At 43.9% G+C, this 25878-nt stretch overlaps 2 protein-coding genes across 7 annotated transcripts in view; one reads left to right on the top strand and one right to left on the bottom strand.

The window, feature by feature from the left end:
- Positions 1-10698, top strand: part of ETFA (electron transfer flavoprotein subunit alpha) — a 51350-nt gene extending 40652 nt beyond the window's left edge. The window contains exons 10-12 of the mRNA XM_081925763.1: positions 1237-1302; positions 5811-5891; positions 10426-10698. Coding sequence (XP_081781889.1) covers positions 1237-1302; positions 5811-5891; positions 10426-10461 — 183 coding nt within the window. The 3' untranslated portion in view covers positions 10462-10698. The remainder of the gene's footprint in view (positions 1-1236; positions 1303-5810; positions 5892-10425) is intronic.
- Positions 10699-16992: 6294 nt separating this feature from the next.
- Positions 16993-25878, bottom strand: part of TMEM266 (transmembrane protein 266) — a 91954-nt gene continuing 83068 nt past the window's right edge. For 4 of the 6 annotated variants that reach the window (XM_081925653.1, XM_081925656.1, XM_081925655.1 and 1 more), the window contains 2 exons: positions 22152-22214; positions 16994-18358 (listed from right to left, as the gene is read on the bottom strand). In XM_081925653.1, the coding sequence (XP_081781779.1) occupies positions 17739-18358; positions 22152-22214 (683 nt within the window). In that variant the 3' untranslated portion in view covers positions 16994-17738. Of the gene's footprint in view, positions 18359-22151; positions 22215-25878 lie in introns of all 6 variants that reach the window. The other 2 variants (XM_081925658.1, XM_081925657.1) reach the window with 2 other exon arrangements.

Raw genomic sequence — 25878 nt, 5'->3', positions numbered from 1 at the left:
GCTTATCACAGCAATGCATTGTCAGCAAGATCCACAAGTGCAGAATTCCCGTCAGGGTCTTGACTCTATTTAAAGTGTTTTGTTTTGTTTTGTGGGACCCACCTCTCTTGTTGAATCTATACAATTTTGTTTTGGTTGTAACTACCAAAGCCTCGCTTGCTGATGCCACTCTTTGATGCACTTGGGTCCCAAGCCAGTTAGAGCTTTGTATGCTAGTACTAACACCTTGAACTGGGCCATGCTGCTTGCTGGCAACCGTTGCAGTGCTTTCGGGTCCAGTGGTACGTGGTCTCATGGGGTTGCCCCACCTAGCAGCTGCATCCCAAACTAGGGGCAGCTCCACATACATTGCATGATAGTAGTCCATGTGGGATCTCACCAGAGCATGGACAGCTTCAGTAAAAAATGTTACTTTTACTTACTTTCATAATTGAAATTGTTTTATTTATTTTTATAAATGTATATTATATTGTTGTAACCCAGCCTGGGAAGAGGAGGAAGAAATATTATAAATAAATAGGGTGCAAGCCCTGTCATTGGGACTTTACTGCTGAGTAAACATGTGTGGAAATGTTTTGAGAAGTCAATGGATAAGAAATTTGTTATGGGGTACAGTTGCTTTCTGAATCTTACATGGTCTGTATGCCTATTTCTCCCCTAAACATTGAGTTAAAAGGCTTCAGTGTCAGTGAAAGAGCAGCATTGCTGGATCCTCCCTTCTTAGGATCACTATGTTTTGACATGTTGGGCGGTGACTGATGTGGTTTCTTCCCACAGCAAGTAGAATCATAAAATTGTAGGGTTGGAAGGGACCTCAGGGGTCATCTATCCTACCTCCTGCAGTGCAGGAGTCATAGCTAAAGAATCTTTGCCAGATGGCCATTCAAGGAGAGTCCACCACTTTCTGAGGGAGTCTATTCGAACAGCTCTTATCGTCAGAAAATTCTTCCTGGTGTTTAGTCAGTATTTCTTGCAATTTCTATCCATTGATTTAGGTCCTACCCTCTGGAGTGGAAGAAAAGGAGCTTGCACCATCATCTATGTAATAGCCATTTTCAAATAACTGAAGAGCAGTCACATAGATGATGGAGCAAGCTCCTTAAGCCAGAAAGAATATTGAGGAGCAGAAGCAATGTAGACTGAACCTAAGTCACCCACTGGTAAAATTTGTTTGCAGAATGCATTTTCCCACTAGTTTGAATCTTTATTTCAATTCTATTCTGTTTTCTGTTTCAGGAACTTTATATTGCTGTTGGAATATCTGGAGCAATTCAGCATCTAGCTGGAATGAAAGACAGCAAGGTACTATAGAAAAGTTCATTGGTCATAGTTAAAGCAGAGACAAGCTTCTTTTGGGTGGTGGCAGTTGAGTAAAATATAGAAATAGAATAGATTAATCCCATTCTAGAAAGTAAATCAGTTGTCAATATCACAACATTATTGCCAATAGTGCATTACAGTGTACACATTCCAAAATAAACAGAAACAGACCATTTGTAGAAGCAGACTGAATTTATAGCTTAAGCAAAACAGTTTCTGTTTAGAATCCTATGCCGTAGAGCTATATTCATATATTTCAGAATCTGACACATGAATTCATGCATAACAATGTGCAATTTGAATTATGGACTTACTATTCCATAAAGTAAAAGGCGCTTTTTGAATGTTCCATCATTTATCCATTCAAATGGAAACCCTATTATAAAATGATAATAAAACTTTAAAAGGTTTAACTCATTAGTAGCTGAAATGTTTTTCAACTATGTTTTTCCACAAGACTTGTTCAGATTATCTTTCTGTACCTCCAGTGGAAGATGGGTTTCATTATCTCTGAAACAAGAGCTTTCCTGCCTTTTTAAGAGGCAGTTTAATGTGAGAAAATTCACATGTTGAAGCATGAAAACTATAAAATAATTCTGTGTCTTCACTGTATGTCCCAGTTTTCTTTTTTGTGTTTTCTGATGTGCTTTGTTTTCTCTTTGAATTGTGAAGAGTCAGACTATTTCTTGTCATTAACAAATCATCCTAAGGACATTGGAGCCATGTAGTCAAATAGATATGTCTGGGCAGAACAATGCTACACTCCTTTTTGGGATATAGTTTCAGTACCTGAATAGTGTCACAGACACACACCCACCACTGTGGAGACTGCTGGGAAAAAATTGCCCATAGTGGTATATGACACACCAGCTGAGGTGCCTCTTACCTGTTCATTAGCCCAACTCATGTAGCTGATACCCTGGGCAATGTGGCTTTTAAAACTCCTCCTCCTGCTTGGAGTCTCAGAAATACTTGTTGATGGTTAGTGCATTCAGGTTGCATCCAGTGTTCATCTTACTCAGAGCAGACTCATTGATACGAATGGGCATGAAGAACTTTCATCCATTAATTTTATTGGCCAGGACCCTAAGATTATTACCCTATATAAAGTTACTTGGGGAGGAAACCCCATTGAACACAGTAAAACCTTATTTTGGGCAGATTCAGGTAGGTAGGTAGCCGTGTTGGTCTGACGCAGTCGAAATAAATTTTAAAAAAGTTTAAAAATTGTACAGTAACACCTTAGAGACCAACTAAGTTTGTTCTTGGTATAAGCTTTCGTGTGTATGCATACTTCTTCGGATGTCTGAAGAATAACTTATTTTAGGCAAATGTGCACAGGAGTACAGTACAATTCACAAAGTGACTTATCTGAGATAAACAAGAGAACAATTTGCCCTCTTTCACATGAACAGTACTTTGAGAGACATAATTAAATGGCAGAAATGGCAAGAATGAGCATTTTAAAGTGAAGGAAGTATGGTTTAATATTTAGGTGGAAAGGAATCTAGCAAAATGATGCTCCTGCCAGAATGGTGAAATTGGTGGAGGAAGATTGTTGATGCTGCAGTTTTCATTCTTAAACTCTATGTCATTAAGATAGTTTCCTGCTCCGTATGATTTTTTTGTGGGGAGGAGGCATTAAAAGTCAATATGGAAAGGCGAACATCCAATTCACGTTCCATCTTGTGTGCTGCTCCCTGACTGGCTTGGACTATAGTCGACCATCTTTTTCGTCATGACCATCTAAACAGATGATTCCACCAGTAATGCTAGGGAAAATATTCACCCTCTAATACTCGAGCAGAATGATCTCTCTGTGATGATGGTGAAGGAACTGTCCTATCCAAGCCCTGCTGGGTTGGAAGCTGGTGGGGTGGGCAGCTTTTCCCTTTGGCTGGGAGATTCACTCTGCCATCTCCAGGGCTGGTACATGTTTCTTCCTGGTTTAGAAGTTTCCCCGGAGAACAAGGGAGCTTTTAGGTCTCTCTCCCTTGCGCCATTGGAAAACAGATGGCATAAGTGTGTTTGGGGGGGGGGGTGCAGCTGCAGAGGTTTCTGTGACCACAAGGGGATCTCTAAGGTGAATCTTCCTTTTCATGGGCAGATGAAGAAATACACTCTTTCCTGTGGCCCCTGGGCTGCCCTCCTAGCGGGAACCACTGGTTTGCGCCCTAAGGCAGGGGTGGATGATATCTGGTTTCCAACATCGCAGTGTATACCAGCTAAACATCACGATATACCAATATATCACCATGTCTGAAATAAGGATGGAGCTATGTAGAGGCACTGGCTGAGCTCACTGTTTCCCCCACATTGTGATTTTTGAATAGCACATACACACATCATGATTAGCAGTATATTGCCAGGTCAAAAATTATGAAAACGATATCACGATAAGGCCTTTTGCCTGGTTTTGGATGATATACCAATATATCCCCCAGCCCTACCCTAAGGCTTCAATGATCTACACACATGCTCAGCTCAGTGGGACAGAATTCTGAATAGACATGCTGAGAAATGTGCTGCAAATTGCTTTGGCACTGGACTTGAATAAAACAAATCTTTCATCACTTCAGTAAGTTGTGCTATTTCTGTCCACTGCTTTGGGCGTTGAAAATGCCATTTTTTAAAAAACGATGTTCAAATATGTTTTGCTAGAGTTTTTTTCTGAATATTGTTATATATTTGAACTCGCAGAACATATTTTTGAGAGCTTAAACTTTATTTTACTTTTACTTGAGCTGTGCCCCACTTCTTTGTGTTTATCAGACCCTAGACGGAGTTGGGTTGTATCTGCTCAAACAATGTGTGGAAGCAAGGGAAACCCTTCTGTAACCATGGCAACAATCTCCTGAGTGGATTTCCACCCTCCATGCTGTCAATTATCTGGCACTGTGAACTTGCACACTTTGAATGTGTTTCTGAAAGTAGTCCACAAAGCTTTTTGCAAGCAAAATGTATAATTTATTTGTCGTTATGTCAAGGTAGAAAACCAGTATTTATTTATCTTTAAGTAATGGAATCTCTCTGCTTTCCTCTCTCCCCTTAAAAACTATTTTTCATATCTATATGAAAAATAGTTCACTAAAAGTAAACTGTTGATAACTAGCAAATAAATATTATTGTGACTTACAGCTGCATGTAAATAAATTCATGCTATGCTTCTTCGTTGCCTGTAAGCTGCTTTGAGTTAGTTAACCTTTTGCTTAAGTAAATTAACTAAATATTTAAATAAAAGACTTGAAAGTAAAAACAGGTGAGGCTTAAGCATTAATTGGGCCAGTGGCTGATTCGTTAACACAATTTATTGTAGGACAGTGGTGTTGCTGCTATTTGAAAGAGAGAAAGTAAAATGTCCCTTTGGAGGTACTTGAGCCGTACGTCCATAGGCAGGTTCAAGAAGCCTGTGATGGCTTTATTGAACTTCTCATGTTCAGAGGCAGTGTGCCACTGAACCTCAGCTGCTGGGGAGCAACAGCAGAGGTGCTCTGTGACTTTTCTGTCCTCCTTGTGGACTTCCCAACAGCATCTGCTTGGTCGCTATGCAGAATGGAATACTGGACTAGATAGACCTTTGGTCTGAACCAGCAGGGCTGCCCATGTGTTTTGAAGCCCTCAGGGTTGTTGAAGGTTGCTCTTTGCACAATGGCTGCAATTTCTAATTATCTAGCCCACAGCCATAAGATTTTGCAGTGATTCCAATCCAGTGGACTGCAGCTCCAATGCTGCAGCTCCTGCAACAGACTTCCAGGTGCAGGGTGGAGCTTCTTTCTCTCCAGTCCCCTCCAGCCCCCCCCATATTCCCCCAAATTGGCTCCAGGGGGTTGGGGGACATTCCAGAATAGATCTGGCAGTGGGGGAAGGGGAACTGGGAGTCCTCTTGCCCCAGCTCAGAACTGGAATCAACCCATTGCCTATGCTTATTATCATCCCATGTCTTTGATTCTCAGGCCCATCTTTTTAGATGTGTTGTTCAGCTTATCTCAAGGCTGGGAATGGGTCTTGTTGGACTCCCATCAGCCCCAGCCAGGAGGGCCAGTGGTGCTCCAGCCCTGCTTTAGAGTGAGAACGGAGAAGTTGAGAGAGCACTAGCAGGTGTTGGTGTTTTGCCTTGGGAGTTACTTGTGATGAAGGGTGGTCGGCTGGATTTAAAGTGCGATCCTGGGCAGGCAAATAGAATTTCACCATGTGGCATTGCATGTGCCCAGTGTCTGGCTTGACACATGCATTGCCAACAGATTCAGGGGGGGGGGCGGATTAAGATTGAGGCACCACAAGACAGGTTGTAAACATTCAGTTTCTTATTTCTGTTGTGAAGAGTGAGAAAGAACCTCCTTGAAGAGCAGTAGGGTCAGCCAAGGCTGGGGGCACTGAGCAGGCGGTTGGGCAAGTGGGTCTCCTCCCACTCTGTGATTCTGTGACTACAGAGAAAGCCACCAATAACTTGTACTCCACAAGTAATCTCCCTCTTTACTTTCTTTTTTCAGACAATAGTAGCTATCAACAAAGATCCAGAAGCACCAATATTCCAAGTTGCCGATTATGGTTTGGTAGCCGACTTGTTTAAGGTGAGTTTTGTTGTGGGGGAACCAACCTTTGGAATGATGACATTCCAAAAGTTGTTGGGTTAAAGCTGCCTATCAGTCCTCACGGACGTAAACAGAGATTGAATGTGTGCTGATCACTTTCCTTCCACTCTCCAGTACTTCAAACATTAGAAGTGTTTCCTTCACCCACCTCAATCCAAGGAAGGCTGTTTGGGATGGGCACTGATTTTGATAGCCCTGCAAAAAGTCATGATGTCATAGACCTTGCTCTTTAGGATCTTGAAACCTTCAATGAATCTGCCAATATCTATGTAGCCCCTTTCAGCAGCCAGCACCGCCTCCCAAATGGGGTTATACAGCCTTGACCATATGTGTTAAGGTAAAGGGACCCCTGACCATTAGGTCCAGTCGTGGCCAACTCTGGGGTTGCGGCACTCATCTCACTTTGGCCGAGCGTACAGCTTCTGGGTCATGTGGCCAGCATGACTAAGCCACTTCTGGCCAACCAGAGCAGCGCACGGAAAACGCCGTTTACCTTCCCGCTGTGCTTTCAAACTGCTAGGTTGGCAAGAGCAGGGACCGAGCAACGGGAGCTCACCCAATTGCAGGGATTCAAACCACCGACCTTCTGATCAGAAAGTCCTAGGCTCTGTGGTTTAACCCACAGTGCCACCCGTGTCCCTGACCATATGTGTTACATGATACTTAATAACATGTTTCCTATCTTATTAGCAGAATGGAACTATATGAAAATTCTGCAGGCAAGGGGTTGACCACAATCAGCATTAACTGAAGCAGGGCTTGTATTTGAGAGCAAATGGCTGCACAACTTTATTTTAGCAGATTACAATTAAAAGATCCTATTGGGTTTGTTACTTGGGAGGCACTTTTACATGCAACAGCAATGGCCGAAATCTTGAGCCCTCCCCTCCCGGTGCTCTGTTTTCTTCTCCCAGTAGCTTGACCAAGGACAGAGGGAGATTTGCTTCTCTCTACTCCCACTCCAGGGCTGCAGGTTAAGATGGTAGGAGGAGGTACACTCTGATTTTGTGCCAGTGTACACTCCTACCTTCCTTAGAGGTGAGGATGCCCCTGCATAACTATAGTGCCCCCTGGAGGGACCAGTGGGAAGAATGCATTCAAAGTAAGGAAGCAGAGTGCAATTCTCCCCTCTTCCTCCACCTCCACTGGTGAAGTTGAATATGGTCTAGAGCTTCTCAGCTGGCTTTTGTGATAAAGCAAGCCAATGTAATAAAAACTCTGCCAAGGATGGGGAACCTCTGGCCCATGGGGCAATCTGGGCCTGTCAAGGGGTCCAATTTGGCCCAAACCTTGCCTACTTTCATGGAAAGCCCTCCCTCCACTGATCCCTACAGTCTCCAAAAAGGACCAGTGTGAGGCAAGCTTTCCAAATAAATGCGGTCTGCTTGCTTTTGCTGCCCATGCAAGGCCAGCTTTCCCCCCTTGATTCATCATTCTGTGATGAAGGACCAGTTATGTGCATTGCAGCACTCTCAACAGTGTCCCTGCCTTAAAACATCTTTAAAGGAAGTGGGAGAAAAGGCTGCTTCAAGGAACACTGCAAAATGTTTCCCAGGCACTCCCACACTCCTTTTAATCTCTGATTCCATGCAATGATTTTGACAGGTGGGTGGGACAACTCACTTGATGATGATGATGATGATAAATCATGTGACATCATGTATCTGACAAGTGGGTTGCCCTGACCACCCGTCACAGTTGGCCTGTTGGGTGAGGCAATGTAAACCAGAGCCAGAAAAGGTCCACACCCCTAGACTGGGCTAATGTAGCACTTTGGAAACAGAGGGTACGTATTATTTCTGGCACTATTGCCCCAACCACATAAATTCCACTGGCACCTGTTTTACCTGGATCTATATTGTGCTACCCCACCTCAATAATTGAGAAAAGTGTCAAAATCTCTTTGGCAACTGTGGCAGTGAAGGAACGGGCAGCAAGGGTGCAATCTTCAATAAAATATGGGGGGGCACAGGTAAACCCCACCCCACATAATCGATCACAAGATATAGCATATGCACATCATTTGAGTGGCAATGTCCATCAATTTGGGGGGGGTCTGGCCCTCTCAAATATTTTTTGGGGGGCCAAAGGGACTCCCATAGGAGTCAGCTCCTATAATCAGCAGTCAGGTATCTTAAGGCTTTGTCTGTATGTGATGGCTCCTCCCTCGGTTAAAAAATTCCACCTCTTTAGTTCTTAAATGTGCTCCTGGAAGGGCCACATCAGGCTAGATTATTGGGTGGGTGGCGCTGTGGTCTTAACCACTGAGCCTCTTGGGCTTGCCAATTGTAAGGTCAGCAGTTTGAATCCCTGCGACGGGGTGAGCTCCCATTGCTCTGTCCCAGCTCCTGCCAACCTAGCAGTTTGAAAGCACACCAGCACGAGTAGCTAAATAGGTACCACTGCGGCAGGAAGGTAAACAGCGTTTCTGTGTGCTCTGGTTTCCATCACGATGTTCCGTTGCGCCAGAAGCGGTTTAGTCCTCCTGGCCACATGACCTGGAAAGCTGTCTGTGGACAAACCCCGGCTTCCTTGGCTTGAAAGCGAGATGAGCGCTGCAATCCATAGTTGCCTTTGACTGGACTTTCTTCGTCCAGGGGTCTCTTACCTTTACTGGACACACACCACTAGGTCAGCTCTGGTCAGGTAGGGGACTGGGCGGCTGTGCTCCATAGGAGGGGCATTTCCTTGTCTGACCTCTTGCCTCCAAGGATTTCCCCTAGAACTTCCTGGGCAGGGCAAGCTGGCTAGGGTTGAGATTCCAGCAAGCCAGACTCGCTACCTTGCTCTTTGGCTCTGAAGACACGGCTGAACTGTGGTTGGGGCAAATGGGTTTTGGTTGGTAGTCACAATTCCCTCTCTCTACATGTTAATAACAAAAAGCTGGAAGCTTCCGTTTGGTATGTGCCTTGGTGTCTAAATTCATCTCCAGTAGTAAGGAAAGCAAAGGACTCCCACTGGGTCAACCCCGTATCCTGCTAGGCCTCAGTGGATCACATTCATTATTTTTTTTTTTACAATCTATGTTATGTCTTCCTAAATCTTAATCAGTTGGCTTCACCCATTACAGAATTTTACTAAAGTAAACACTAATATATAAGGAAGAGTGAAATGGCTTACACCAAATCTAAGATTGGCTTAGTTTGTTATGTAAAGTGACAAGAGTGTGAATTTCCCAGAACGAAACAGTGCTGACATTTATTTCATGCCATCTTATATTTTGTGTTTGAAAATGCTTACATGTGCTGCTGAAACGGCCGCTTGCCGCCTCAGTCCTTTTCTCTCCTCCCCCTTTGGGGTTCTCCTAGCATGTAATCTGTGCCCCTGGCATGGGTGCCTGGTGGTATATAGATGGAGGAGAGGCGGCAGAAACCCTGCCAGCACTTAATGCTATTCCTGAACTAATGCCTGTCGGCTTGGCAGTAAACATGGGCCTTTTAATAAGCTGGAGACAAAGTGACATTCGGAAGAAACAACATGTAGACAATTTCCTTAATAAATTTTGTACGACCACATTATTTCCACCTAATGGAAATGTAGATCTCTTAAATAATTGAGAGGCTTTATTCATCAGCTGGGATCTTGCTGAGCGAGGGCATCCCACAGCCCCGGGAAAGAGAAGGTAACTGATATTTACTAGGTAGCATTTCAGGTGTAGTCAGTAGGCCAATCCACCACCTGTTTTCATGGATTGCTGCTCTTCAGAAGACTAGTAAGAATCACCGTGCAGCATGGGCAGAGCTCAGTTAAGTGACAGATCTGCTGCAGGTGCCAAGGTGCTGGCACCTCTCCCTCTGAAACACCGGCTTAGTTAAATGAGCTCTTCTGTCTGCCTTCATGGCCTGATTTTGCACATCCCACCACAAATAAAGTGGACTGCTTGCTTAGTGCTTCTTTGGCTTCTCAAAACTAGAGAAATAAAATCAGAACTCTGTTTTTCACATAAATTTTTTACAACATTCTACAGCAACAGTTCTGAGCTTTATAAATCAGCTGAAATGAAAGTTTGGCTATGCCGTAATTTGTTGGCTTTTTTAATACAAAGACTTCAGCATTGCATGCTAAAGCAGGGAGTGGGGAGCCTGTGGCCTTCCAGTTGTTGTCCAGTTACTGCTCCCATCATCTCTGCCCAGTAGCCACTCTCACTGCCACTAGGTGAGTCTGGATTTAGCAACCTGCTCTAAAGGGGTTTTTTTCTTGGCTGCAGCTGGGACAGGCTTTAGAGCCCAGTGCAGAAAGAAGTCTTCATGTTCAGTCATCCTGCTGATCTTGAGCATAGCAATCAGCAGCCAAACACCTTTTGCATCTGTGACGGGCAGAACAAGCATACAATACCTTGAGTATCATGTAAACTTTGTGCTTGCTGTTGGTCAACACGTTTATTTGTTTTTAAGGTCATCCAAATGTGCTTAAGTTTAGCTGCTTAAACATGTTTCTTAAGCTCTCATAACACTTCTAAGATGTTTCAGTTCCTTGCATATTTAAATTTAGCTGCTTTTAATGGCTTTTTCAGGTTGTTCCTGAATTGACAGCGGCATTGAAAAAGTGAAAACCTCAAGTATTTGGGCAGAAATGGATGTGACCAGCTTTGAAATGATCATTTAAAACAATTATTTTTAAATGAAACAAAAAATGTAATAACTGGTGATCTGTTGCCAAAATTGTATGTTCTAGGTGATCTCTGAATGCCTTGTAATATACATTGTTTTTGCCTTTTTAGTTCCCATTTGACTACAAGCTATTTGATGAAGACTTTCTAATTCTGTAATAAAATATGCATCGGATACATTTTGTGTTGTCCTTATGTGAAGAGGAATCCCCATGAATCAGAATCAGAGTTGGATGGGACCTAGAGGGTCATTAGTCCATCTACCTGCAGTGCAGGAATCTCAGCTAACGCATCCATGACAGACGACCATCCAACCTCTGCTTAAAAACCTCCCAAAGAAGACTGTTTCACTGTCAAATAGCTCTTACCCTCAGAAAGTTCTTCCTGATGTTTAGTCGGAATCTCCTTTCTTGTAATTTTAAGCCAAGTCCTGCCCTCCAAAGCAGAAGAAAACAAGCTCCTTGAGATATTTGAAGATGGCTATCATATCTGGGTATGGCTAAACATACCCAGCTCCATCAACCACTCCTCATGCGGATTGGTTTCCAGACCCTTGGTCATCTTGGTTGCCCTCCTCTGCACACGTTTCAGCTTGTCAACATCCTTCCTAAATTGTGGTGCCCAGAACTGGACACAGGACTCCAAGAGTGATCTGACCAAGGCAGAATAGAGTGAGACATATTACAGTGGTGCCTCGCAAGACGAAATTAATCCGTTCCGTGAGGCTCTTCGTATAGCGGTTTTTTCGTCTTGCGAAGCAAGCCCATTGACAGCTTAGCGGATTAGCGCTATTAGCGGTTTAGCGGCTTTTAGCGATCAGCTGTTAAGCGGCTTATCAGCGGATCAGCTGATAAGTGGCTTAGTGGCTTAGGAAAAGGGGGGGAAAGGGGGAAAAACCCGCAGGAACTCGCAAGACATTTTCTTCTTGCGAAGCAAGCCCATAGGGAAATTTGTTTTGCGAAGCGCCTCCAAAACGGAAAACCCTTTCGTCTAGCGGGTTTTCCGTCTTGCGAGGCGTTCGTCTTGCGGGGCACCACTGTACTTCACTTGATCTGGACACTAGACTTCTGTTGACGCAGCCTAGAATAGCTTTTTTAGCTGCTGCATCACACTGTTGATCATATTAAGCTTGTGGTCCACCAAGCCCCCATGATCCTTTTCACATGTACTGCTGGAAAGCCAGGTGTCCCCCTTCATATACCGTACTTTTCTGTGTATAAGACTATGTTTTTTAACTGAAAAATTATGTTTAAAATCTGGGGTCGTCTTATACATGGTTAGTGGCTAGGGGTGGCATGGGATTGGTTGATGCCGCAAGTCGGAGATGTTCTGCAGCGTGCTATTGGTGTCTGCGGCAAGGGGTGGTGTTGATTGGATGTTGCTGTGGCAATTGGGTGGGCAATAGGCTGCTTCTGCCATTGAGGGGACGATGTTTGGAGCCTGTTGCGATGCGCACGAGTGTTAAGTGTCGGCCAGGCAGGTGAGTGATTTTCGACAATCCCCCCTAAAAAAGCTCAACAACTGGGCAATCTCCCATTTTCTTAATTTTTAGTCCCCCAAAATAGATAGGGATGTGTGTGTTATACATGGGGGGGGGGTGTACACGGAACAGTACATTATTTGTGAATTTGGTTCTTCCTTCCCAAGTGCAAAACATTATATTTGTCCCTATTGAAATTCATTTTGTTGGTTTGTGCCCAGTTTGCCAATCTGTTAAGTCATTTTGAATCCTGATTCTGTCTTCTGCAATATTTATCTATCCCTCCCGCTCAATTCCTTCATCCAAGTCGTTTATAAAAATGTTGGACAACGGTGTGCCCAGGACGGGAACCCTGCAGGACCCCACTTGGCACTTTTTCCCATGCCTTGACATGTATCTACTATGCCCTGAAATATACTGATCTGTGCTGGAACAACTAACCAACTGTTGGTTGTTCAGTGGACAAGGACTGAACACAGAAAAACATGAGCAAACCCTGTGTCTTAAAATGACGTTAATGTTGGTAACCCTTTGGGATTTCCTGTGTAAGCAGAATGTAGAAAGCTTGTTTGGCGAATGCATTTTGTTGCATGCACTGATTATAATAAAACATTATATTGTGTCAAAATGTCCAAATTATGCAGACAGATTTTGCACTGTCCTGCAGTTCTAGCACGTGAGACTGAACAGATAAAAGACGAAGGTGGCTTCCACTTCCAGAATGGATTTTGCTCCTGGTTCCCTCCCCCCATAAGTTTGAAGATATGACTGCTTATGATATACATGGCATGTTGAATCTACCTTTCTAAACAATATGTCTTACAGTTCTTGAGTTTGGGGCTTTTTGGGGTGGGGGAAGGGAAGAACTAAAATTATTTACCACAATATACTTGCATGCACTGGTACAGTCAATCACCATTTGGGTTTATTTGCTTTGTTCACATTTTCAGTGTAGTTGGAATTCTAAGACTTAGCTGCTAATCTTCAAATATTGTTTGGAAATGCAACAATTGTTCTCTTGTTGAAACAGAAGCTCTTAACACTTGGAAAAATTAGAATATATACAGTGGTACCTCGGGTTAAGAACTTAATTCGTTCTGGAGGTCTGTTCATAACCTGAAACTGTTCATAACCTGAGGTACCACTTTAGCTAATAGGGCCTCCCGCTGCCCCCGTGCTGCCCCCGCAAGATTTCTGCTCTCATCCTGAAGCAAAGTTCTTAACCTGAGGTACTATTTATGGGTTAGCGGAGTTTGTAACCTGAAGCGTCTGTAAGCTGAGGTACCCCTGGTTCCTTTAATAAAATATCACTAGAGCCACTAGCTTCCTTAAAATAGTGCATCTAGCAATACAGCAGCTGCTTTAACAATAGGCTGTGGATTGCAGGCCCAGAGGTCTGTTGCAGGCCCTTGGGAAAAATCTTAACCTGTGGATAGCATGTTGTCATCTTGGTTTTCCTCTCCACCAAGCCTGCATGGTCACTAGGTTTTATTTTACCTTGGGCTCCTATCTCCTGCTCTGTCATGATCTGCATCTTTAATAAATAGATGACAGTTGGGCAGATCTGGTGCCTATCCTGGGAGTTGTGACTTCCACCCTATTAGCAGATCTAATCTGATTGTGACGTGATTAGACAGCCAACATAACAGGGAGGTGGGGGTGGGGGGAGGATGGTTAGCTGCTATAACCAGAACAGAAGCCTTAGAGACAGCCTGTCTGTGGTGGTTAGGCTTCAGAAGAGAAAGAAACCACAAAGTTGAAAGAGACAAGAAGCAAAAAGGAGTCGGACAAAACAATCATGTAGGCCCAAAGGAAGCTTGTGAATGGTTTGCCATAAATGGTGTTGGTCCTGCAAAGCTGTATCTGGCTGTGATAAATGATTCAAGCCACTAGGAGCTAGATAGGAATATTCCCTGGTAGGCTATTGGAGGCATTTAGTTACAGAATGTGTAGGTGAGCTATGAAAGAAATCATTGATATTGTGCAAGGAGGTTCCACTGTATAGAAAGCTATATAATGCTCCATCTGTGTTCAGCCAGTTTATATCAGCAATTCCTTCCAGCTTCATGAGACATCAGCTGAAAATTAAAAGGGAGAAAAAATGATTCTCTTCTCTCTTTATAATTCTCTGCCTTTATAATGGCGGTCCACTGGCCTGTCTTCAACTGGATGAGAGCTAATAAATTGAAGCTTAATCCAGAAAAGGCAGAGACACTGTTAGTGGGTGGTTCCGTAAATTGCATGGATGGATTCAGGTAGGTAGCCGTGCACACGAAAGCTTATACCCAGAACAAACTTAGTTGGTCTCTAAGGTGCTACTGGACAATTTTTTAATTTATTTTGACTGCATGGATGGGACGTGGCCTGCAAGTCCTTCTAAAGGAGCAGATGTGTAGCTAAGGGTGTGCTGCTGGGTCAATCACTATCACTTGAGGCTCGTGGCCTTTGGTTGGTGGGCATCTACACCCCTATCTGGACAGGGATTAACCTAACTTCTGTTGTCTATGCTCTGGTACCCTCTGGGTTAGATTACAGCAATGTGTTGAAGATGACTTGGAAACTGCAGCTGATGCAGAATTCTGACAGGAGGTTGCTCACTAATCCGGGCCTGACTGCACTGCCAGTTAATTTCTGGGATGAATTTAAAATGCTGGTTTTGACCTATACCTCAAGGGTCGCTTCTAGCCATGCGAAACAGCCTGGACCCTGTACTGGTCACCTGAGGCCCTTCTGCATGGTCATTCTCAGAAGGTCTGGAGGGTGGCGACACAAGTATGGACCTTTTCTCCCTGCTGGCTCCCTGCCTGTGGAATGCTCTCTCCAGAGCTCACCTAGCCCATCTTCATTTAGCTTTAGGTGCAAGGCAGGATCTTTCCTTTTTACCCAGACTTTTGGCCCTTAGTTTGAAGGGTTTTTCTTAGTATTTGTGGCTTCTTTTGGTGGCGCATGATCTGCTGCGTCTTTCATTTGCTTGTTTTTAAAAAGTTTTTATTGATTTGTGTTTATAGTAACTGATTTTTGTGTATTTCCGTTTTGTGTCATTTTTATGAGTAAAAACAACTAAACAACAGTATGTGGAATCTACAGTAATTTACAAAAGAGCCACAGGAATCAGATTTTTCCTGTGTGAATCCAGCATGAACAGATGTTTTCCTAATAAAAACTGGCAAAAAACCACTTGAGTCCTCCAGCATAAGAAAGGAGCAGAGATAGCTATAGCTTTGCCCCAGCCTCCATCTTTACGCAAGCCCCAGCCCAACACACACTTCAGCACTTCCTAATGCTAAGCACAGATCACTGTCAACAGCATAAAAACAAGCTACCGGTGTCCCGATGTGACTGGAAAAGCAGGATCCCTTTTAGCTGCTTTACAAAAGTATTAAAAATAATAACCGCCATAGGGGACAGACTGGAGCATTGCCAGATACTGCCTCCAGCTGCTGAGCCTCTGAGCCCATCTGCCGGTCTAGCTTTTGACTTGCTCAAGACCTCTCAGCTTCATGTGCAACTCCCATCTTCAAAACAGCATCTGTCTTGCAGAGGAAGGGGATAACCGCCATCAAAGTTACAACCACTTTGTACCTCCAGGCAAAGATACAGCAAATACCATTAGATTCAGCTGTGGGTATCACATACTTTCTGTGCGAGGTGGTGAAGCACAAGTTGGCTCAATATGATCTGGCATTGTCCCCGTTTGAAGCCCCAAAGAGCTGCTTCTATTCAGTATGGACAATGCTGAGCTTGGTAGACTTATGATAGTTTCCTATTTTCCTATATTGGTTCATCTTGGTTCCTGAAGTAGAAGATGTAAAGGTCAAAGAAATGAGTGGGAGATCTGCAGGTCACCCACAAGAAATGATTTTGAAAATACAGTGTCAGAAATGCACAAGGAGACAGCTGCCATCCAGACACAGAGCAGGCTTAGCTTCAGCAAGCTGGTGGCCTCATCTACCTTTGGACCAAGAAAACAAATACTACTGCCCTTATAAGAAGAGGAATCAATCCTTCTAGCCATGTGTTATTTAGAGGGAAAAGCAGCTAGGTAGCCTTCATAGGCTTGGTAACTATCGGGAGTTAGTGGGTATAAAATAATTCCTTATCTACCAATATTTTGAAAACAAATTGTTCACATTCTCACTGTAAGAAGGGTGCCCTTGGATCAGACCAGGCATTCACTTTCAAGCTTCCTGTTTCCAGCAGCCAGAAGAATCTGGGAAGCAGGTCATGGAGAAAACCCTGCCTACTGTTGCCCCCCAGCCATTCCTGTGCAGGAATTCGGAAAAAATGGGGCCTGCAACAAAATGTGGTGGTGTATCATTGCCTTTCAATAGGAGTGCTCCAGTTCAGGGTTCCAGCCAGTAATGCCCCCCTCCCAGTTATTCCTTCCAGCCTCCATTTTTCTTTTCTAAGTAGCAATCAACTGTCTGTAGCTTCTGAGCATTCCTTATTGAGAAGTTTGGGTTTTTTCTTTGTTATCCCTCCCTCCTTAAAAAAAATGAATTGCTGTATTTCTGCAAATTTCTGGATTACCCTCAGCATGCAGATACCAATCCTATTGTTGCTCAGGGGGCCCATTTTGGTTCTGTCATGTCAGCACCCACCACTTCTGAACTTGGGAATAAGGAGCCATGGCCAATGCTTGCTGATAGATCTCTCCTCCAAGACATGACAGGATAGGCATAAGAGTTACATGGCTACCACTCCTCCCTCCATAAGAATAAGCCACATCAAATGATCTGAAAAGACCCCACCCCCTAATGTAGAAAGGAGAGCTAAACAAATGTCTAACATGAAATGACATTGCCTGCTTTAGCGCAGGAGGGGCCAGCCTGTGGCTCTTTAGATGCTGATGTGGGACAAAACTCCCATCCGCCCAGGCAGTGTAGCCAATGGGATGATGGAACTGTAGCCCAGGATCATGTGAGGGCCACAGGGGAGCCACGGCTGCTTTAAAAAACAAAAAACAACACCCACACCCACCCACTACATATCACACCAAAGTAGGCTTAAAGTATTTTTTAAAAAACGAAGCATCATGCATTTATGATTTTTTAATATAAAAAAATTCTTTTTAATTAAAACCATATTTGTAAAATGTCCATTTTTACTCTATTGTCTTGGAGACGACAACTTTTAATTTTGTCAAAATATTTTCTTCCCAAAGTTCATGCTAAAAATAAAAAGATCACTTTTTTAAAATTTCTTTGATCTGCATCATTCAAAGTACTCCCTGAAAAATGTTTTTGTTTTCTCCTCAGGAAGAACAAAAATATTTGCCATCTTTATACAAAGGGGTTTGCAGTTGTCACATATAAAGGGAGATTGTAAGAAAGAGGAGGAGAGAAGTTTACATCCGCTTGTATCATATACCCTGCTGAAACCTGACCTGATAGAAGATTGTCCAGAATTCCTTAAAAACTGTGTGATTTGTGTCTGCTTCTTTAAAAAAAACGCATTAAGAATCTATACATCTTTGAGGTCATTGTTTTAACATTATGGGTCTCTGCCCCCATCCCTTCAACTAGGACTTCAGGTGGTAGAAATGTCAAATTTTCCGTGCTGGCTCTCTCACAACTCATGCATTTCCCCCCCTATTTAAAAGAATATTTAACTCATTCTGATCCACGCAAAATACCCACCCGGGGGTTGGTTCCGGCAGCCCCATTTAAAGCTTTAGTATGTCTCCCTTGCAAAGCATCTCCTTTATTTTTTTATAACCCCAATGGCAGCAAAAGGACTATGAATCTGGGACCCTGTTTAACTTTTGCTCTTTGGATTCCAAAGGCGTATACTTGTCGATCACAGGCGTATTCTGCTGAAAGTGGATTACAGGCTTTATCTGAAACATACCAAAGCTTTCTTGGTTCTTCCTGTTGTAAATGTTCACTCGGTGCTCCAGTTCTGGGCTGGCTTTGGTAGACCCTGATGGGCTTGGCAGTTTAAGGTTGACCGGATCCAGTCCTTTTTGTGTCAAGCAGGAATCGTCGGACAAGGATGACAGCAGTTCTTGCACCACGGCATTGTTGACTCTGCTGTGGGTGGAAGAAGAATCTACCTGGTCACGTTTGGCTACATGGCAAGCCCTCTCCAAGGGGCAATACTCAGAGGACTCCTCCCGGGTGGTACTGCAGTCCGTGGAAGAGCCAAAGGTCTGGCTGCTGTCACTCTGGGCTCTGGTGACGGAGCTGTCTGTGGACCTGGAGGCACTGCCTGAGGCAACGCTGGCGGACGTCCCGTTGCTCCCCATAACCTTCATGGGCACGTCCACCGTGAAGAGGTCGGAGGAGATGTTGGGGTGGTGCACGTCAATTGCAGCCGTCGTAATGACACAGATGCCTCCTTCTGGAACACCGCTCTCTACAGGCACACAGCAGAAGGGGGAAAGGGTTACAGCAGCAGCTTTCAAGCTTATTCAGGCCACCTGCCCCCCCCCCTGTGCTGGCTCTCCAAACTTACCCCACTGCCCCTAACCCTATGCTACAAGAAGCACTATTCAGAATAGGGCGTCTGCACCACCCACGAAGGGAAGATCTGTGAACCTTGGAAGTTGTTTTTGGAATTGCAGATTTCACAGAGATACAAACAGGTAAAAGTCACTTGTTATCACTTCTTTATTAGGATGATTTATAAATTTATTTATTTATATGTATTAAGATATTTATGAATCACCCCTCATCAAAAGGTATCAGGGCAGTAAACAATAAACAGCCATTCCTAAAGTAATGACTTTTAAACACCTGTTAAAAACCTAAATGTTTGCCCAGGCTTTTCTGAACTCAAACTCTTAGCATTTTAATTTTCTGTTTTGTACCCTGCTTTAGCTTTTAGGACAACGTTTTTAAAAAGTTTACATGTAAACCACTTTAAAAGTTTTTTTTACTATAAAGAGCTACATAAAATGTTGGTTGAAATCCTGGCTGGATCCAGGCCACTGACGCAGGGAGTCCAGCCTCCTCTTCTCACGCGGAGCCACAAGCGGGACCTCAGCACAAGAGCCTCCCCTGGAGACCTCAAAACACAGGCAGGTTGTTACAGGGAAAGGCAGACCTGGGGGGAATTTCTGGGTCAGCAGAGTCCTGGCAAAGAGGCGAGTGTGACTGTGAGGGCTGCCTCTTACTTTCTTAATTTACACAGTTAACAGAATCTGAGGGTTTTGGTTGCAAGATTTACAGGTTCCTTCCATCTGATACCAGGTATAATAAAAACACACAAAAGACACCTCAACTTTTCTGTAGCTTGCATCCGTGCCCTGCATTTGTGAGATATAGATGCAGGTGCCTGTTAAAATATATTATTATTTAGGATAAAATAAAATGTATTTATGATGCTAATTAGCAAATTAAAAATTCTGCTTTTTAAAAATGGAGTTCTACCCAACTCCCGCTCCACAAATCAGGAAAGCTGTTTCGAATATATGCTTTCTACTTTTTAATAACATGAATAAAGGGTTATGTGTGCATGAAGTGGTGCGGCAGTTTCAGAATGAAATCCATTTCAAGTATGACCCAGTGACCACTAGACTAAGATTGGTCTTCTCTAGTGTCAAATTATTTTATCCTTCACTCATTCAGCTTAACCCCTTTAAAAGGACATCAGCATGGCCTCTCATCAGCTTCCTCCCCAGGGGGGGGCTGCTTCCCCCCGTTTCCATTTGAGATGCTGCATTTTGAAAAATAAAATATTTAGACCTCAAAGTACAGCTGAATCTTAAAACATCACTGTTGGCTTCCAGGGGAGGCCTCCTGCTGTCCAGCCTAAAGGCTTCCAGAAGCCCAGGGCAGAAACAAGCTGGAAGGATCATAGCTCACTGGTAGAGCATCTGCTCCGCATGCAGAAGGTCTTGGATTCGAATCCTGTCATCTCCAAGGAGAGCTGTAAGTGTCCTCAGTCTTGAACCCTAGCGAGCCGCTGCTAGTCAGGATACACAACAGGGAGCTACAGGGACCGATGGTCTGACTGAGTGTGAGGCAGCTTCCGACACCTAGAAGTTCCCCTTGCAAGCCCCATGGAAAGGAATCAGAACTATCCCGCCTCCACTGATTTCCATGGAGTTGGCGCCTAAGAACAGACTTGCCCGTCTGGGTATGGAATCATGTTGCTGCGTATCCCGCCCCCCCCCAATATATTCGCAAACAATGAGTAAGAAACTACTAATGGCCAGCAGTCACCAAAATGAAGCTTTAATTATTTAATTAATTACTTTATATATAAAAATATTTATATAATGCTTTATCATAAATATATATGATAAAGCATTATATAATGTCCCAGCTCACAAAGGACCAACGCCAGTGCGTTACTATTTACAAAAGTCTTTATTGAAGTTCAGTTTCGATTTCAAAGTCGCGGCACGCAGCTCTACGTCTCAAACTCTAGACCGCTGAAGCTCCGTCTGAGTCTCCTCCCCCCAGACACCAGTTTAAGACTCTAGCCTTGCTCCACCTCTTCCTCTGCTCTTTCCTCCTCTGGGTCCGCCTGTCCGCTGGTGTCTCGCTCCTTCTACACTCTTCTGACGCTGATTCTCCTGAGTCTTCCCCCTCCCTCCGGTGGGCTTTAGGACCTGGTTCCCAATCCGTGTTTCCTGCTGTGCCGCGCGCCTGCACATTTGAACTTGGCGCGCGCGCCCAGCCGGCCACCTTCCTCCTAACCGTCACACTGCTCCTATCACTGCTTCCCCCTTCGGGGAGGCTAGCTGAAACTGACTTCCCCTCCGTTCCCTCACTCTGCGATGGAGGCGTGGTCAGCCCTGACTCATCTTCTCTCCCTGCTGGGGGAGACGCTGGCCCTGATCCATGGGACCCTTCCCCCCCACTACGCTCTGGTGGGGAAGCTGGTCCTGATCTCCAGCTGCTGCTTTGGGAGTCCCCGCTGGCCTCTTGTTTCTGGTGCGTACCCCCTGGCACTCCCCTTGCCCTGGCCATCGGCGCCCCCTTCTGGGAATCTTCTGATTCGCTGGAGAAGCTCATGGAATCTCTCGGGTCACTGTCATACTCCCCTACGCTTCCCTCAGATTCTTCCCCTTCGCTCTCCATTCCCTCTCTCCCCTGTGCCTCTGCTCCTGAGCCCCTGACAATATATCACAGCAGTTTGCAACAATATAAAAACAAAAAAATCAGTAATATTGAAGCCCTTGAATAGTAATTGCTACCCGATGTTTAAAGGGCATCCGTAAGGATGTGCTGGAAGATGAAAGGTTCGACATGGCATGAAACCTTCCTATGCCAATACAACAGAGTGGATTGCACAGGGAGGTGCAGATTTTAACAGGGCTTCTGTTCTTCCAAGCTGCTAGACAGAAAGGTGGGTGGGCAGTTGGGTCAAGTTGGTTGCAAGATCTGCTGGAATCAGACGGCTTGCTCAGCGGCACTGTACTAGATAGGACTCCAATTCCCACCATCCCTGACCACTGGCCATATTGACTGAGGCTGATGGGAGCTGATCAACATATTCCCATTCCCAATATGGGCAGACATGAATGTTTCTACCGGAAGGGAGGAGGAGAAGGAGAAACAGATTTGGCAGCAGGGCTTAAAGAAGAGCACGTTGCAGTTTCCAGGGGCCAGTCACAGAATACAACCCTACTTTGGGTTGCAGACGCCTTGCAAGTCGAATGTTTTAGCTCCTGAACGCCACAAACCCAGAAGTGAGTGTTCTGGTTTGTGAACATTCTTTGGAATCAGAAGTCGCGCCTTGGTTTCCAAACATTTTGGAAGTTGAACGGACTTCTGGAATGGATTCTGTTCGACTTCTGAGGTACCACTGTAGGAAGCCAACATGTGGAACGCTTTCCCTTGGCTACTATAACCTGCCTCATTCTGTGTGGTGAAGTCAGATGATGCCCTTCTGAGGTCAGCTCAAGGGACACGGATTCTAGTTTTAGAATTAAGCCTCTCACTGGAGCCTTCTTCACCTGAAGCCTGCGCAGGTTCAAAACCTGCTTCAGCATCAGTAACCACATCACAGTGGGGTGGGACATCTGCTCTGCATGCCGCAAGTCTGACTGAGCAAGCCCTGGGAGAGGCTGAAATCCCGGAGAGCCCCCAACCTCTCAGCATCAGCAATGCTGAGCCAGACAGACCAGTGGCCTGACTCTGGCTCACTTGCTGAGAAACGGCAGCAAGCCTCTTTAGTTTCTAGAATTCAAACTTACCACTACTGGGCTCATTGTAGTACTGACTGATGTAGTTGTTCATATCGTCTTTGACCAAGGTCTCTGTGAATGTAAATGGGGGAAATGTCAACAGAAAAATTCCAATCATGTACTAGATTAAGTTCTCCAGCACATGGACCCATAATGCCATTATGGGAAGAAACTCAGAATCCTATTTCACACAGCATTTTCAAAACACAAAATTGTGAGTTCCTCATGTGATGTTTGAGGGCTATGCTTGGTTATCCAAAAGAAAAAGAAAAAAAAGAGAGCAGAAAGGCACAAATCATGTGTGAAATATGACACGAAAGAGTACTTGTCCCAAACATGGTGGTGAGCATATATTCAACTACAAGGATTACTTCCATGCAAAATGTGTAAGAGAGAAACAGCTTCAAAGCAATATTTCTTGACAAAGGAGGAAAATAAAACAGTGCGTGAGGGGGAGCATTTGCATGAATGACAGGTCAAATCAGAGGGAATGTTTTATCAGACTTCTACAATCACTGTGTTTTGAAGAAGGGATGTTGAACTGACATAATGCACCACCTTGCTCCTGTCTGTTCCATTCTCTGTGCCAGTTGTGCTAGTACTGCTGCCTTGGAAAATGCTGAACACAGAAATCCTTCTGCTTCTGGGCCACGGTTTTTGGTGCCAAGTGAGCAGAACACAAGCGTAGCTCTTCATTCATCATAGCACCCCAGCTCCTACACCCATGCTTCTGAAATTATGCTGCTTACTTTCCCAGGGGCACCTGTCCAATATGTGCCATTTTCATAACAAATTCATCACCTCCCAAACCCACAGGCAAGGAAGCAAATGCCTTTTAATTCTCCCTATTAGGCCTGGGTGATGCATCGATACTGGTATGAGGGCCAGACTGTGATGGCAGTTTCACCTGGTGGTCTATTGTGGGTGAAACTGCTGAGTCCCTCTGCCTCTGGTGCCCAGCGAGAAGGGAAAAACAAGCTACAGAGGCAGCTTGCTTGCCCCCCAACTCCCCAAAGACTGAGGGACCCCTGCCAACGGAGTGTTCAAAGGGCTTCCTCAAGTGTAACAGAGCCCTGACTTTGCCTATGGCTTGAGCGAGCTGGAGCTGGAGTGGGGGCTGCTTTAAACCTCTGTTCAGGGGTGCGTGGCTGCCTGCCCCTCAGTGAAGACACTGGGCTCGCTCAGCTGGGGGAGTGGGATAATTTCTGCCCCCCAGCTAAGCAGCTGCACTGGCCCCACCCCCCCAAGGCGCTGGGGTGAAAGCGCCTCAGCTGCCATGGCGAGAGCTGGAACAATTTCTTCACCTGCGCCTCACGGGGCCAATGCAGCTCGTTTCAACCTTGCAACGTTTGGCTGGTGATACATCGCAATGTTGCAAGCCTAACATCGCCCAGCCCCACTCCCTATCTCTCAACTTCAAAGGTCCCCACACAAGAAACCCTGATCCTCACTGGTGGTAAAAAATATGACAGAACAGAAGAAAAATTAGTTGAGACAGATAACAGAGCTGGGGATAGAAAAGAAGGTGAAATATCTAGGGGTATGGTTGACAACAAAAAAATATAAACATATTTAAAGATAATTATATAAAGGTTTGGAATGATATTAAGAGAAATATATCTGGAAATATAGGGAAGAATGATATTATCGTTATGGGGAAGCATCTTGGTAATAAAAATGAATGTCTTGCCAAGAATGTTATTTTTATTTCAATCTATACTGATAGTCAACGGAACAGGACACTTCAAACAATGGCAAAGAGATCTATCTAAATTTATTTGGCAGGGGAAGAAGTCTAGGATTAAGTATAAGTTACTAACAGATGCTAAAGAAAGAGGTGGATTCGCCCTTCCGGATTTAAAATTATATTGAGATGTCTTGTCTTTGCTGGCTATGAGAATGGATGACTTTGAGGAATCCAGATTATTTTAGATCTGGAAGGCCATGCTAATATATTTGGGTGGCATGCATATTTCTGGTATGGAAAATCGAAAGTTCATAAGGATTTCTAAACTGTATTGTTAGAAAATCAATTTATGCTGTTTGAGAAAAATATAATAACTTATTAGGGAATAAAACCCCATGGTGGTTATCACCATTAGAAACGTTGTTAGTCAAAAAAATAAATGTGGAAAAAGAATGAGCAACGTATATAGAGTTGTTAACCGAGGAGGAAAACCAACTGAAATTTACCAAGTTTGAAGACATAAGACATCTGCTAACTGATTGGCTACAATATCACCAATTACTGTATTTTTCCATGTATAAGACGCCCCCATGTATAAGACGACTCCTATTTTTTTAAACCCAAAATTAAGAAATTAAGTTGTTTAGCTTTTTTTTTTAAAATCACACACCCCCCCTCTGCACTCACTATCTGTGTCTAAGATGACACCCAATTTTTGCCTAATTTTTTTTAGCCAAAAGCATTGCCTTATACATGGGAAAATATGGTAAATGACATCTTTAGAGTGGATAAAGGAGACGGTTTTGGTAAAGAATTTTTCGAGGTTACAGAAAAAACTGTTGGGAAACAACGATAAGGTTCTGTTGAAAATGTAAAAATTTGCTGGAATGGGAATATATAAAAGGATGTCACATAGAGGAGGGAGAAAGGTTGTTTTCTGCTGCTCCAGAGAAGCAGACACGGAGCAATGGATCCAAACTACAAGAAAGAAGATTCCACCTAAACATTAGGAAGAACTTCCTGACAGTAAGAGCTGTTCGACAGTGGAATTTGCTGCCAAGGAGTGTGGTGGAGTCTCCTTCTTTGGAGGTCTTTAAGCAGAGGCTTGACAACCATATGTCAGGAGTGCTCTGATGGTGTTTCCTGCTTGGCAGGGGGTTGGACTCCATGGCCCTTGTGGTTTCTTCCAACTCTATGATTCTATGAAACAAAAGATGAGGAAGTAAAATCTGTAATGATACATTGGGCAAAAGATGTGGGATATAATATACAACTTGCTTCATGGAAGAAGTTGTGAAATGAGGATTTAAAATTTACAGCCTGCTGCATGGAGAATTATATGGAAATGATGTACCGATGGTATTTGACTCCTACAAGACTAGTGAAAATGCATAAGAATTCGACCAATAAATGTTGGAAGTGTAAAGCTAAAGCTAAAGAGGGTACATTCCATCATATGTGGTGGACTTGTAAAATAGCAAAGGCCTTCTGGAAAATGATTTATAATGATCTGGAGGAAAAGTTTAAAATAATTTTTGTTTAAAAAAACAGAGGCTTTCTTATTAGGTATAATAGAAGAATTACCGAAGGCTAAGAAACTACTGTTAATGTATGTGACGACAGCAGCAAGAATGTTATTTGCCCAGGGATGGAAAGAAGAAAGAGCCCCATTGAAAGAAGAATGGATAATGAAGATGATGGACTAGGCGGAGATGGCAAGGCGGACCGGGAAGATCAGGCACCAAGAGGATAAGAAATTCAACAAAGAATGGCATAACTTTGTAGAATATATTAAATAACACTGTAAACATTTAAATATGTTAGCAGGATTGACATAGCACTTGTAATTTAAAACAACAAAGGATAAAATTAAAGTGTAATAATTTAAATAAATGTAATTAGATGCAGTAAAAAAGGAAGTTAAATTCTAGAAGCCAAGGGAGGGGTGGGGGGAAGTCCGGGGGTTCAGGGAACCCCATAAATGATATGGATTATGGTTTAATGTAAACGTGTGTGTATGTGTAAAAAAATGGGTTTTTTTTTAAACTT

The sequence above is a fragment of the Podarcis melisellensis genome (assembly GCF_964234715.1).
Source record: "Podarcis melisellensis genome assembly, chromosome: 9".
Taxonomy (NCBI): Eukaryota; Metazoa; Chordata; class Lepidosauria; order Squamata; family Lacertidae; genus Podarcis; species Podarcis melisellensis.
The sequence above is the reverse complement of the archived record's forward strand: the minus strand, read 5'-3'. Positions and strand labels throughout refer to the sequence as shown.